This window comes from Oncorhynchus masou, chromosome 5 (assembly GCF_036934945.1).
Source record: "Oncorhynchus masou masou isolate Uvic2021 chromosome 5, UVic_Omas_1.1, whole genome shotgun sequence".
NCBI classification, from domain to species: Eukaryota; Metazoa; Chordata; class Actinopteri; order Salmoniformes; family Salmonidae; genus Oncorhynchus; species Oncorhynchus masou.
In genome coordinates, this window is record NC_088216.1 from 17,431,647 (window position 1) to 17,444,992 (window position 13,346).

Here is a 13,346-nt window from a genome sequence, read left to right on the forward strand (position 1 = left end):
AGGAGAAATGTGCGAAATTTTGGCAAACACACTGAGTGACCCGTCCTCCCTCCAGACTGATGAGAATTTGTGCACAGTGTCTTTCCAAACCAACGTATCTAAAGTAGAGGCTTTCTGGCCTAAAGACTAAAACCACTATGTACTGAGTGCCAAGATACAGCACATGTTGAGGATTGTTTTGACACAACTAAACGGCTGCTCTATTTAAGTTGTCAGAATTTATCTCTGGGGAGGGATATTACTTAAATATGTTTGCTTGTATGTTTGGCGGGACGATTGGATGATTCAACTGATCTATTCCACCCATACGGTAAATCCATACAGTATATCTATACAGTATATCTATACAGTATATCTATACAGTATATCCATACGGTATGTTGCACCTCTAAAACCAAGACATTGCCTTCTTTTTCACTGTAGACTCTGTTATAACCACTAGTGTTGTTTAGAGATCTCAAGCACCTCTTTGGTGCCAAGAATAAGTTCACATTCTGGGGTTTTCATTCAATTAAAAGTACTGGTCTGATTTAGAAAGAAACGTAATCTCTGTAAAGTCAGCCAGATATGTCCAAGCTATTTCTGGTTGTGGGCTTTTCCAGGAAAACACTAACGGGAATTAACGGGAATTGTCAGAAGGCTGTTTTCTGGTTTGAGTCAAAGCCTCTGGATGGGATCTGAAGAAGCGGGACTAAACATATCACCTCGATCGTGTTATAAATTCTGTGACCTCTCTGGTTAGTTGTTAGATGCTTGAATCCAAAGAAAAGTCTTGTCATGTAGCTGAGAGGGATGTAAATGTAGGAAGATATATTAAGCCCACCTGGCTTAACTTAACCTGTGATTGGACTCTATCACGTCCTATGATCCATCCTCTGGAACCCCTGACTCCTCTGTGACCCTGTCGAGAGAGACCACATCCCTGTAGACCAACAACTCTGGTCCCCAAACATCAGACTAAAACATTCAAATGTGCAGACATGAACACCCAGTTTGCTGTCAGCTTTCATGCGTTGGGCCGAGCAGAGGGTCTTAGCTGTCCGGAGTGATAAGTCTTCTCATTTCAGAACTCTGGGAGAATTCACGGCCCGGGTCAACGTTGAGGAAGAAAAATGCCTCCTTCAGGATAAAATAGTTCACAGTTCCTGACACCAACACCTTGTATCCCGCAAGCCCCCTCTCTTTTATTAAATGGTCCCTCCGACGTAAGCTTAAAGAGATTCCACAGCATTCTGGAACCTTCTGTGATCCATCATGATTAGGGGGGTAGAATTAGAATGTTCCTCTATCCTTGGGGTTTGAAAGAGGGGTCAATGTCATCCGACAACGCTATTGGAAACAGGTTGATCATTAGCATTGTTTTGCAGAAAGAAAGAAAAGAAAACCATGCCTGTAGACAGGAGAAAAGAGGGAGAGAAAAGAGGGAGAGAAAAGAGGGAGAGAAAAGAGGGAGAGAAAAGAGGGAGAGAAAAGCGGGAGAGAAAAGGGAGAGAAAAGAGGGAGAGAAAAGAGGGAGAGAAAAGCGGGAGAGAAAAGCGGGAGAGAAAAGCGGGAGAGAAAAGCGGGAGAGAAAAGAGGGAGAGGGTGAAAGAGAAACTCATTATCATCCTTCACAGTTTATTTGCTCTCTGAGAGAGAACAAGAAAGGGAGAATAGAAGAGAAAGAAAAACAATATCATCAATCTCCCGTAATTTGCGATCGGGGGAGTTTTATACAATACACCACTATTCTTATTTACTCCTTTCGTTCCTCAGATCAATGACAAAGACATTATTGCTTTGTTTCCTGTCAGACCTCTAACTCAGAATCCAACATACATCATTAACTCAGTATTACACAGAATCCCCTGCTATTTCCTTTACCAGACAGACCAAACCAGACTCATGCATTGGACGCAATTACACACCAAATAATTCCAAACAAGACCATTCGAGGATTAAGGCCCTCGGACATTACATCTCTGTGAACTCAGATGAAACAGAGTTCAGACTCCCTTTTAAAGACAGTAATAACAGAATAATATTCTCCCTTGGGGCTGTATCAACAAGATAAAACTACTGTCTAGATTCTTAACCCCCTATCGTTGTTTACTGATATGAGAGAGTTTGCTACATTAATATCTGTTCTGTTCTGTCGTGTCCTCTTGTTCATGTTTCAACACATCTGGACAGCTGCCAGGTGACAGAGGAAGTTAACTTGTTGTTGTTCTTTGATCAAGTGCTTGTTGTTTGTTGTTGAGACCCCTCCAGTGTGACTCCCTGGTCAACCTATTATGAGAGCAATAAATGAGCTATAATGTGAAGAACAGGCCATAATTATTAAGAATGACTGATATGACCAACCAAGAACGGGTTAGGGCATGTACTTTTGAATAATTTGATTATTTTTCACCTTCTTGCTCAGTATAAATTCCCTACTGTGTCTGTCACCTCAGAACTCGTGCCAAAGGGATTTACAGTAAGGAACACAAACCCGTTCTGCGTTGCTGTAACACCTTGTTGACTACTGTAAATGTTTCAATATTACATAGAGGGGGTGTGTGTGTGTGTGTGTGTGTGTGTGTGTGTGTGTGTGTGTGTGTGCATGCGTGTGTGTGTGTGTGTCTGTCTCCCTTAGTGACAGAGAGGGATGTCAACCTTGTTGGGTTTAGAATCAGCATGTAATTCCTCATGTCCGTCCAGGAACAGGGCCTCACTGTGTGAAAACACAGCCAGAGGAAGAGGCCATGACACTCTCTGTATCCTGTCAGGTATGGAACTGATGATGAGAGTGAAAGGGCCCCTCTCTGGTCTGCACACACACACACACACACACACACACACTTGCATAACTAACCTTATGGGGACACACATTATTCAGTCCTATTCAAAATCCTATTTTCCTTAACCCTAACCCTAACTTTAACCATAACCTTAAAACCAAAACCTAACCTTAACCCTGAACCTAACCATAGCACCTAACCCTAAACCTAAATCTAAACCTAAACCCTGTAGAAATAGCATTTGCCCTTGTGGGGACTAACAACCCAAGTAGGTAAAGTTTTTGTTTGTTTACAATTCTTGTTGAGACTTCTAGTCCCCACAGGTATAATTAAACACGTCTACACACACACACACACACACACACACACACACACACACACACACACACACACACACACACACACACACACACACACACACACCACAGGCGCACACACAACGTGTTGTTTTCCACCCTACCTGTTTCCTATTAGCTCCTAGTCAATGGGTCTGGCATTAAGTTGTTCAGAGATCTACAGTAAAGACCTCCAAATCACACCGGATTACCCATGATCCTCGGGACTCAATCACTTTGTTGTCCAACCTCGTTATGTTCTCCGTCTCAGGTGATTTGAGTTGTGTGTGTGTGTGTGTGTGTGTGTGTGTGTGTGTGTGCTGAATGCCCTGATTCTCTTGTGGTTGCTATTTGATTTGAAGCTGGGGAACTTGACAGAGCATCTAAAGAATCTCTCTTTCATTTGATTGTGTCGTTGTGCTTTTTTATCAGTCCAGTGTAATGCCCCTGGCATGGTTTGTATAGTCAGGGATACTTAGACAGGTTTCTACAATTAATTCAGAGGGTTTGTTGGACATTACAGCTGTTTTCAATCCTCTGTGAACTAGTCCCAGTGCTTGTTATTCACACAACACAATACATGTTCAAGTACAGTTTGTGAGTCTCCTTGGACCAGGCAAGGCCTTCAGCTGGTGCGTGTGTGTGTGTGTGTGTGTGTGTGGGGTGTGTGGGGGGGGTGGGGGGGGGGGTCATATCACATAAATCCTCTAATCATTTCTGAATGTGCCCAAGACCCCAAAACGTAACTCGTGACCCTTTAAACGGTTTGGTCCTCGTCTGAACTCCAGGACACCAGCTCTTGTTCTTGTCCATTATGTACATCAACATCCAGCCAAAACAGAAAGCCTATACCGCATCCCAAATAGTACCCTAATCCCTATATAATGGGCTACATTTGACCAGGACCCATAGGGCTCAGGTCGTAAGTGGTGTAGGGATTAGGGTTCCATTTGGAGTTTAGCCTATAACATGAAGTTAATCTGCTCTACATGGTTCTACTTGATTAAAGTAGACAGGTTTATGTATTGGTGCTAAATCCCCTCGGTGCAATGGACGGGTAACGAACCAGGACTAATGAATATATTCAATTACACACACGCACACACATGCGCACACACGCGCACACACACGCACCCACACGCGCACACACGTGCACACACACGCACACACACACTACATGAAGCGGAGGTGTTAAACTCAGACATGGTTGTTAATGGCCCTCTGGCTCGTTCCTTTACGTCAAAACCTTTCTGCTTCTTTCTGTTTTTCCACCAAGCTTAAGGTTTAAAGGGGAAATGTCAAGTGACATGGTGCGTCCCAAACATAACCCAAATTCCCTATTTAGTGCACTGCTTTTGACCTAGAGCCCTATGGGGCTCTAAATGAGAATTAGGGTGCTATTTGGGAAGCACACATAGTCTAGTTGAATTATTCAAACGGCTGGCCACAGATATGTTGCAGTTCTGATGTAAACTGAGGTTTAGGCTTAAAGGGCAAGTCCGCCACTTTCAACCTCATATTCATTCTCTCCAGCACCACATCAGTGTCTACATCGTGTCAACACGGCACGTCTCTATGATCTGTGGTCAAAAAGATCAGAAGACGGGTCCTGGAAAATGCGTCTCTGTGACATCACAGGGTGGGATGGAAGGTCAGACAAAGACAATGAGTGTCAGATGGAAGGTCACGTCACAGACAATCTCATGGTGTTTGGAAATCACTGTCAAATGTTTTTACTTTTGATGATGTCATCGGGTAGAACATTTTAGCTTTGTACCATATGTTGATTTTTCTGGAGACACAAAATGAGGTTGAAAACGGGTGGAATTGCACTTTAAGTCCTACTGTAGCCTGTGGTTTCAGCAGGTATACTGTAGATACATATGGTGGCTGTCGCCCTGAGCTGCTAACATAGACTTCCCTGGGCCTGGACTCTGTGGAAAACAGAAGGTGTGTGTGTGTGTGTGTGTGTGTGTGTGTGTGTGTGTGTGTGTGTGTGTGTGTGTGTGTGTGTGTGTGTGTGTGTGTGTGTGTGTGTGTGTGTGTGTGTGTGTGTGTGTGTGTGTGTGTGTGTGTGTGTGTGTGTGTGTGTGTGTGTGTGTGTGTGTGTGTGTGTGTGTGTGTGTGTGTGTGTGTGTGTGTGTGTGTGCTGAATGCCCTGATTCTCTTGTGGTTGCTATTTGATTTGAAGCTGGGGAACTTGACAGAGCATCTAAAGAATCTCTCTTTCATTTGATTGTGTCGTTGTGCTTTTTTATCAGTCCAGTGTAATGCCCCTGGCATGGTTTGTATAGTCAGGGATACTTAGACAGGTTTCTACAATTAATTCAGAGGGTTTGTTGGACATTACAGCTGTTTTCAATCCTCTGTGAACTAGTCCCAGTGCTTGTTATTCACACAACACAATACATGTTCAAGTACAGTTTGTGAGTCTCCTTGGACCAGGCAAGGCCTTCAGCTGGTGCGTGTGTGTGTGTGTGTGTGTGTGTGGGGTGTGTGGGGGGTGGGGGGGGGGTCATATCACATAAATCCTCTAATCATTTCTGAATGTGCCCAAGACCCCAAAACGTAACTCGTGACCCTTTAAACGGTTTGGTCCTCGTCTGAACTCCAGGACACCAGCTCTTGTTCTTGTCCATTATGTACATCAACATCCAGCCAAAACAGAAAGCCTATACCGCATCCCAAATAGTACCCTAATCCCTATATAATGGGCTACATTTGACCAGGACCCATAGGGCTCAGGTCGTAAGTGGTGTAGGGATTAGGGTTCCATTTGGAGTTTAGCCTATAACATGAAGTTAATCTGCTCTACATGGTTCTACTTGATTAAAGTAGACAGGTTTATGTATTGGTGCTAAATCCCCTCGGTGCAATGGACGGGTAACGAACCAGGACTAATGAATATATTCAATTACACACACGCGCACACACGCGCACACACACGCACCCACACGCGCACACACGTGCACACACACGCACACACACACTACATGAAGCGGAGGTGTTAAACTCAGACATGGTTGTTAATGGCCCTCTGGCTCGTTCCTTTACGTCAAAACCTTTTTGCTTCTTTCTGTTTTTCCACCAAGCTTAAGGTTTAAAGGGGAAATGTCAAGTGACATGGTGCGTCCCAAACATAACCCAAATTCCCTATTTAGTGCACTGCTTTTGACCTAGAGCCCTATGGGGCTCTAAATGAGAATTAGGGTGCTATTTGGGAAGCACACATAGTCTAGTTGAATTATTCAAACGGCTGGCCACAGATATGTTGCAGTTCTGATGTAAACTGAGGTTTAGGCTTAAAGGGCAAGTCCGCCACTTTCAACCTCATATTCATTCTCTCCAGCACCACATCAGTGTCTACATCGTGTCAACACGGCACGTCTCTATGATCTGTGGTCAAAAAGATCAGAAGACGGGTCCTGGAAAATGCGTCTCTGTGACATCACAGGGTGGGATGGAAGGTCAGACAAAGACAATGAGTGTCAGATGGAAGGTCACGTCACAGACAATCTCATGGTGTTTGGAAATCACTGTCAAATGTTTTTACTTTTGGTGATGTCATCGGGTAGAACATTTTAGCTTTGTACCTTTTTCTACACAAAATGAGGTTGAAAACGGGTGGAATTGCACTTTAAGTCCTACTGTAGCCTGTGGTTTCAGCAGGTATACTGTAGATACATATGGTGGCTGTCGCCCTGAGCTGCTAACATAGACTTCCCTGGGCCTGGACTCTGTGGAAAACAGAAGGTGTGTGTGTGTGTGTGTGTGTGTGTGTGTGTGTGTGTGTGTGTGTGTGTGTGTGTGTGTGTGTGTGTGTGTGTGTGTGTGTGTGTGTGTGTGTGTGTGTGTGTGTGTGTGTGTGTGTGTGTGTGTGTGTGTGTGTGTGTGTGTGTGTGTGTGTGTGTGTGTGTGTGTGTGTGTGTGTGTGTGTGTGTGTGTGTGTGTGTGTGTGTGTGTGTGTGTGTGTGTGTGTGTGTGTGTGTGTGTTGTGCGTGCGTGCGTGCGTGCGTGCGTGCGTGCGTGCGTGCGTGCGTGCGTGCGCGCGCGCGCGTGCGTGCTGGTTTTATTCCACCTGTCTAGGTTGTGTGTGTGAGAGCCTGGTATCCAGCATCTATTACCATCAAACTGGTCTGGGTGATTCTAAGTGAAGTTATTTTGAAACAGAAATATCTACATCCTTCAGTCTTATCTAATGGGACATTTTGTGTCAGTAAGTCTGTAGTCATAATGAAACCCAACTGTGATGGTTCTGCACTGCAATGAAGACAGAACAGTAACACTAAAGGAGAAGTAAAACGTTCAAATAAAGTGGAGACGATTCCTAACACACTTTTCTATTGATGCCACAATAAATACACAAATTATCATTTTCTTAAGAAGAAATGAAACATTCAATTTTTTTAAATTGTATATGTTTATTGAAAAAGAGGGTGAGTATCATATAGGTATCATATTGCCCCTTGGTTTATACAAACAGTGAACATACAAAGTTTAATTAAACAATCCATGGTAGATGAAGGATACTTGTGTCGTAAGCTGCCACAAAAGAATTGAACGTTTTAATATTTAATTCACATTGTCTGGGGAGAGCACCCATACAGAACAAATACACTTCTGACAAAACACATTTCCACTTGGGATGTTGTTGCTTTATGCAATGATTTATTTGCCCATGTGGTCCTAATAACAGATATGATGAGTACAATGGTAACAGCCATGCTGTTTGGTTTGGTTGTGGATCTAACTGTAGCATGGCATTGAACAGAATGGTTCTCAAACACTTAAATCATCACCAAATTCCCTTCCTTTATGACAAACCTTACAACGATGTGATACAGATACTGAATCACTTCTGGACCAAAACACCTGCACTTAGCTCACAGACTAAGATGCCTGGAGATTTGAATAGACCTGGAGCTCTATTTTGACAGTAGAAAAACAATGGCAACAGTAAAACAGTATAGAAACCCACATCATTGAGGAATGACTATATCTGGGGGGGGGGGGCTTGATTGAAAACATGTGTGGGTCCCCTGGCTCATACTTAAATGTATTGCTCTCTGTCTTGGCTCCGTGGTACTATTGGCACTTCATATTTTAAACTCTGTGGAACGCTGTCAGGAGAAATAGAACAGAATCCCAACGACATTGTGTTCTAAGGGGTCCTAATGAGGAATTAATTGACGTCTCCCTGAGCTGAATCTGAATTTGAATCTGCCTGAGCTGAGATATCCTAATGACAACAGTAATGTTTGTTTTAAAGTATCTCAGTACGTTGCGTTACAATCCGGATTTATTAGATTTGCCCATCTTGCATCTGTGGATGAATGGCGTCAGATTATTGGTTGATTAGAATAAACCTCCTCAAGGGAGGATTGAATCAGGGAAAACTATGGCAATGAACCCTGTATTTCTATAATATTCTGTTGTTGTTTAATCTAGACCTGCCGCCACAATTTAATCTGGGGGACTATAAATGTTTATTACATTAACTTCAACATGTTGCAGCTGCACCAAATGAAGTTAATAGACACATAACATGTTTTTTTTTATGATATTGCAAATAAACGTTTTTGGAAAAGTGATAAATGTATAAAAATTTGATTTGATAATACAGTAGTACTGCGGTTGGGATACAGTACTCTCTGGTTATGCCTTCATCTAATACTGCTTAAATGTACTTACAAATACTGTGTTACATCTCATTATCTTAAAATATATAAAATATACAAAAATAAAAATCATTACAGTAAAAATACCAATTTAAAAGGCTTAAAGTCTTAAAGTGGCTCAACGATCAAAGTAGAATAACTTTCTTTCGCACCCAGCTCAGCAACATTCAGTTTCAATGTGATAGTCATTACTGTAGTATAGTAACAGGTATTTCATGTGGCTGTATACTGGCTTTAAAATCCTGCCTCAGGATATGTGGTGGTTTATAACTATGGAGTCGGCCTAAAGTGAGCTCCTATGCAATTGATGAGTGAAATCCAATAATCAGACAATGTGATCCTGTATAGAAATGTATGTAATGAATCTTACTATACTTAAGATAATACAGCAATTATTTTACGCCAGTATTTGTTAGTAAATACCCAGAATATTGAGGTAAATTCATTTCACATTGCTTGTGTTGTTGAAAAATGACTTGGTGTCTCATTCAATGCCTTACAGCCTAGACTACAGCAACGGACAACATTACATTCACACAAACTGTATAAAAACCTGCATTGATATGGGGTTTTATCCCTGTTTTGCATTACAATCTTATCCTACAAGGCCATCGTTCTTACAACCTTTGGCTTTTGCTGAGTTGCTTAAGTTACTTCTAATTGTGTGGGCTTTCCTGTTCGGCACAGGACTGACCTGTAATACAGAATTGTCTGCCTCCAATAAAGGCTGTCGGCTTGTATTACAGCAGATAACTTCCCCTTTATTACAGCAGATAACTTCCCCTTTATTACAGCAGATAACTTCCCCTTTATTACAGCAGGGGTTTTCAAACCTCTCCTCGGGGACCCCCAGTCGTTCCATGTATTTGATCTATTCCACAGCTAGCACACCTGATTCAACTTGTCAACTAACCAGCCTTGAATAGGTGAATCAGGTGAGTTAGTTCTGGGCTACAACTAAATTGTGAAACGTCTGGTGGTCCCCGAGGAGAGGTTAGAAACCACCGGCTTGTACGCATAGTCTGATTCGGATCCTCACTGGTCTGTTCTTGTGAATGGAAACTCCATGCGATTCAGTGCACAGCCTCGCTGATATATGTATCAGTTCAAACTAATGTCTTCTGATCCCCAGAGTTGAAACACCTGAATCAATGCATGTCCTTTGTTATCGTTTGAGGATCTCCATTGTCTTGGCTAGACTGGAATTCTTGTTAAGGCTTGACATAGAAGTTGCCCCCAACCACAGATCTAAGATTTCCTTCCCTACCATCCTAGACTTAACCATCAGGGATCCAACTAAATCTGACCTTGGATCAGTTAAGGGTGACAATCTATTTCCCCTGTTATGCATGTTTGATCAGCCCTGATTGGTCGCCTCTTACAGAGTGGGATCAACCCATTGGACGGCTCATTCCTGTTCCTATCCTATGACCCCTCAGTCAGAGCCCACCCCTGGTGATACCCACAAGCCCTTGCTGGGCACATTTGAGACGGTGAGCCGGGTGTAAAAACTTTAAATGTCCCTTTACTGCCTCTTATAAAAGTAGGAAAAATACTTTATATACAGACGTACACTTACACAATGAGTTCACACACACACACACACACACTAAGAACAACCACACCAAATAAAACACACTGCGCTCACACACTCTTTACACACGTACTCACACATTCCGATAGAATTAGGTATATGCACTTGGTGCTAACAGCGTGAGGAGAGGTGTCTGCAGCGTGGAAGGCAGGGTGGCTGCGGGGTCAGCAGCAGCAGCAAGGCATCATGGTCGGTCTGGCGGTGAAGTGCTGGTTTTGCAAGCGTTCCAGAATGTTCCAGAGCGTTCCAAAGCGTTCCAGAGTGTTCCAGAGCAGAGACGTGTAGCTACAGAGTTACATATCTGAGTAGTGGAGGAGGAGGAGGAGAGCTGGCCTGGGAGTGGGGCACTGCAGGCCGGTCAGGATGGTGTGTCTCCTTTACTGAGCACGTCTTCTGGACTTCTTCACCCTGGAGAGACAGAAAGAGAGGAATAAGACACTGATTGAAGAGGATTCATGGGTGTAACTTCATTTTCCTGTGTGGCCACTTGACATCACCTGATTAGGAAGAACTCTGGGCCCTAATGTCATTTTATGGTAAATACTTAGTACGGTGCTCGTAGTTATATTGATGCTATGTTCTGCACCATGCAGGGTTTTGAAACATGCATTCTTAGTAAAAGGGTTCCAAAAGGGTACTTTGGCTGTCCCCATGGGATAACATCTCTGGTTCCATGTGGAACCCTCTGTGGAAAGGGTCCTACATGCCCCCTAATATTTTTATATACAAATAAATAAATAAATAACATGGAACTACATGGAACCCAAACGGGTTCTACATGGAATCAAAAGGGTTCTAACTGGAACCAAAACTGGTTCTTCAAAGGGTTCTCCTATGGGAACAGCCCAAAGAACCATTTTAGGTTCTAGATGCACCTTTTTCTCTAAGTGTGTAACGTGTCACATAGACCTCCAGTATCTACTGTAGTTGTGTAATAATATAGTTGGTTTGTCTGTCAGACTGGACTTATAAACATGATACAGTTCTACGAGAGCATATATAGTCGAGCCTTCATAAAGATCATCTGGATATGCATTGTCTTAGAAAGATTTGTACACAGTTTTTTTAGCTCGCTATTTTGAGCAAATGCAATCTTTTGTAACTATGCCACATTGGGAACTAAACAGCAAGAAAATGCCTAATTTGTGGTAAAATGTTCCTCCATTTTACTATAGGCGTTTTTAAGAGGCAGACATTTTGCATGGTTGGTGAAAACGATCACCAGAGGAATGAGGAATGCACATTTAACGCACATTTTAACTGCACAACCCATTTAGATTCATTATAATATTCTGTATAGTGTGTCTGTTATTGTTTATTGTAGTTTTTTACAGTTTACTCCTTGGGTGTAAAACAGTGGAATTGTTTTCCCTTAGTGGAATGAGTTTTACTATTTGTAGACAAATTAGCCCTGATCATTGTGTGAAAGTGCCTTCAATTTACACGTATTTGTTTATTTATACATAAACTGCTGTCTTTTAGCCACGAAATTAATGAAGTTAGTTCAATTGTGAAAGTAACACCTGTTTTTTTTGGCCAAAAGTTTTAGGTAATAAATCTGTAATAAAACAATAAAAAAATGTGATGTCATGACATTCTACTCCATCCCTGATTTCCCAGATACATTCTGATTGTTTACTGAAAGACCTGGAATGCTCCGAATGCCACGCTTAAATTATCTGAAGGATTGCGAGGCGTGAGCAGAAAGCATTCTTTCCCAGTCTTTAATTCATATCTCAGTAGCCATCTGAGTAGCTAGCACGCATAATGGGAAACAAGCACCCAGAAACACTAGTCACTTTCATCTCTTTTAATGAGACACACACATACCAACAGTTCTAATCATACCGATAAATGAGCCATTTCAGAATGCTATGTGGACAGGTGGCCATAAAATGACACTTAACTGTTGTTACTGTACTTAAGCAGTCCCATTTCATTTGGATTTTGCAGATGAAAACAGCTGCGCATTTCATTCCGTGTCTCTCACTGTTACCAGCGAACTAGCCTGGTCCCAGATCTGTTTGTGTTGTCTTGCCAACTCCTATGGTTTGGCGTGACAATAATAAGAGTTGGCAAGTAAGCACAAGCAGATGTGGGACCAGGCTACTCTGTGATCAGCTCTTACTTGTCAAAGAGGGAAGTAAGGTTTCTCCTTACTTGTTAATGGCATTCTTCAGGTACGTCTGCAGCCATTTGGTCTCGGGGTTAATGCACACCTCCCTGTTGTTCTTCAGCTTGGCACTGGGACCGGGAGAGGGATGAAGGGAGGGAGAGAGAGAGAGAGAAAGTGAATTAGGCAGAGACTCATTTCAGTGTTCTCCGAGCATCTACTTTCTCTGTTTTCTTATCTGATTCAAGGATGGAATGATCCGAAAAAAAGTCCAGTAAGCTCTGATGAACTGGCCTAGCGTCTTCTCACTCTGGTGAACATCCAGGGATAGTGTGCTGTGTAGCTGTAACACACAGTAACACACATGCCCATGAACTGGCCTAGCGTCTTCTCACTCTGGTGAACATCCAGGGATAGTGTGCTGTGTAGCTGTAACACACAGTAACACACATGCCCATGAACTGGCCTAGCGTCTTCTCACTCTGGTGAACATCCAGGGATAGTGTGCTGTGTAGCTGTAACACACAGTAACACACATGCCCATGAACTGGCCTAGCGTCTTCTCACTCTGGTGAACATCCAGGGATAGTGTGCTGTGTAGCTGTAACACACAGTAACACACATGCCTGATACCTGCCGTCAACTAGGGTGAACTGTGGCCGTGTTTCGGTCAAACTGTAATGAGACTCGTGGGCCTTGGAGTAGCGAGTTGAATAGTACGAGTGGCACGTTTTTATTACACTTAAATGACATCCATAGATAAATAAATATAGATCATTTATAGGTTTCTTTTGAACTAAGAATTCTGAATGCAACTATTTCAGTTTGACCAGTCTGTCTTTATAGACTCATGGGTCTTGTAGT

The 13,346-nt window shown here is 42.7% G+C and overlaps 1 protein-coding gene across 1 annotated transcript in view; it reads right to left on the reverse strand.

Moving 5' to 3' along the window:
• Nucleotides 1–7,498: 7,498 nt before the first annotated feature.
• cxcl12b (chemokine (C-X-C motif) ligand 12b (stromal cell-derived factor 1)) overlaps nt 7,499–13,346 on the reverse strand; it is a 15,631-nt gene continuing 9,783 nt past the window's right edge. The window contains exons 3-4 of the mRNA XM_064961936.1: nt 12,530–12,613; nt 7,499–10,777 (exon numbers count right to left, since the gene is read on the reverse strand). Of these exons, the coding sequence (XP_064818008.1) occupies nt 10,747–10,777; nt 12,530–12,613 (115 nt within the window). The 3' untranslated portion in view covers nt 7,499–10,746. The remainder of the gene's footprint in view (nt 10,778–12,529; nt 12,614–13,346) is intronic.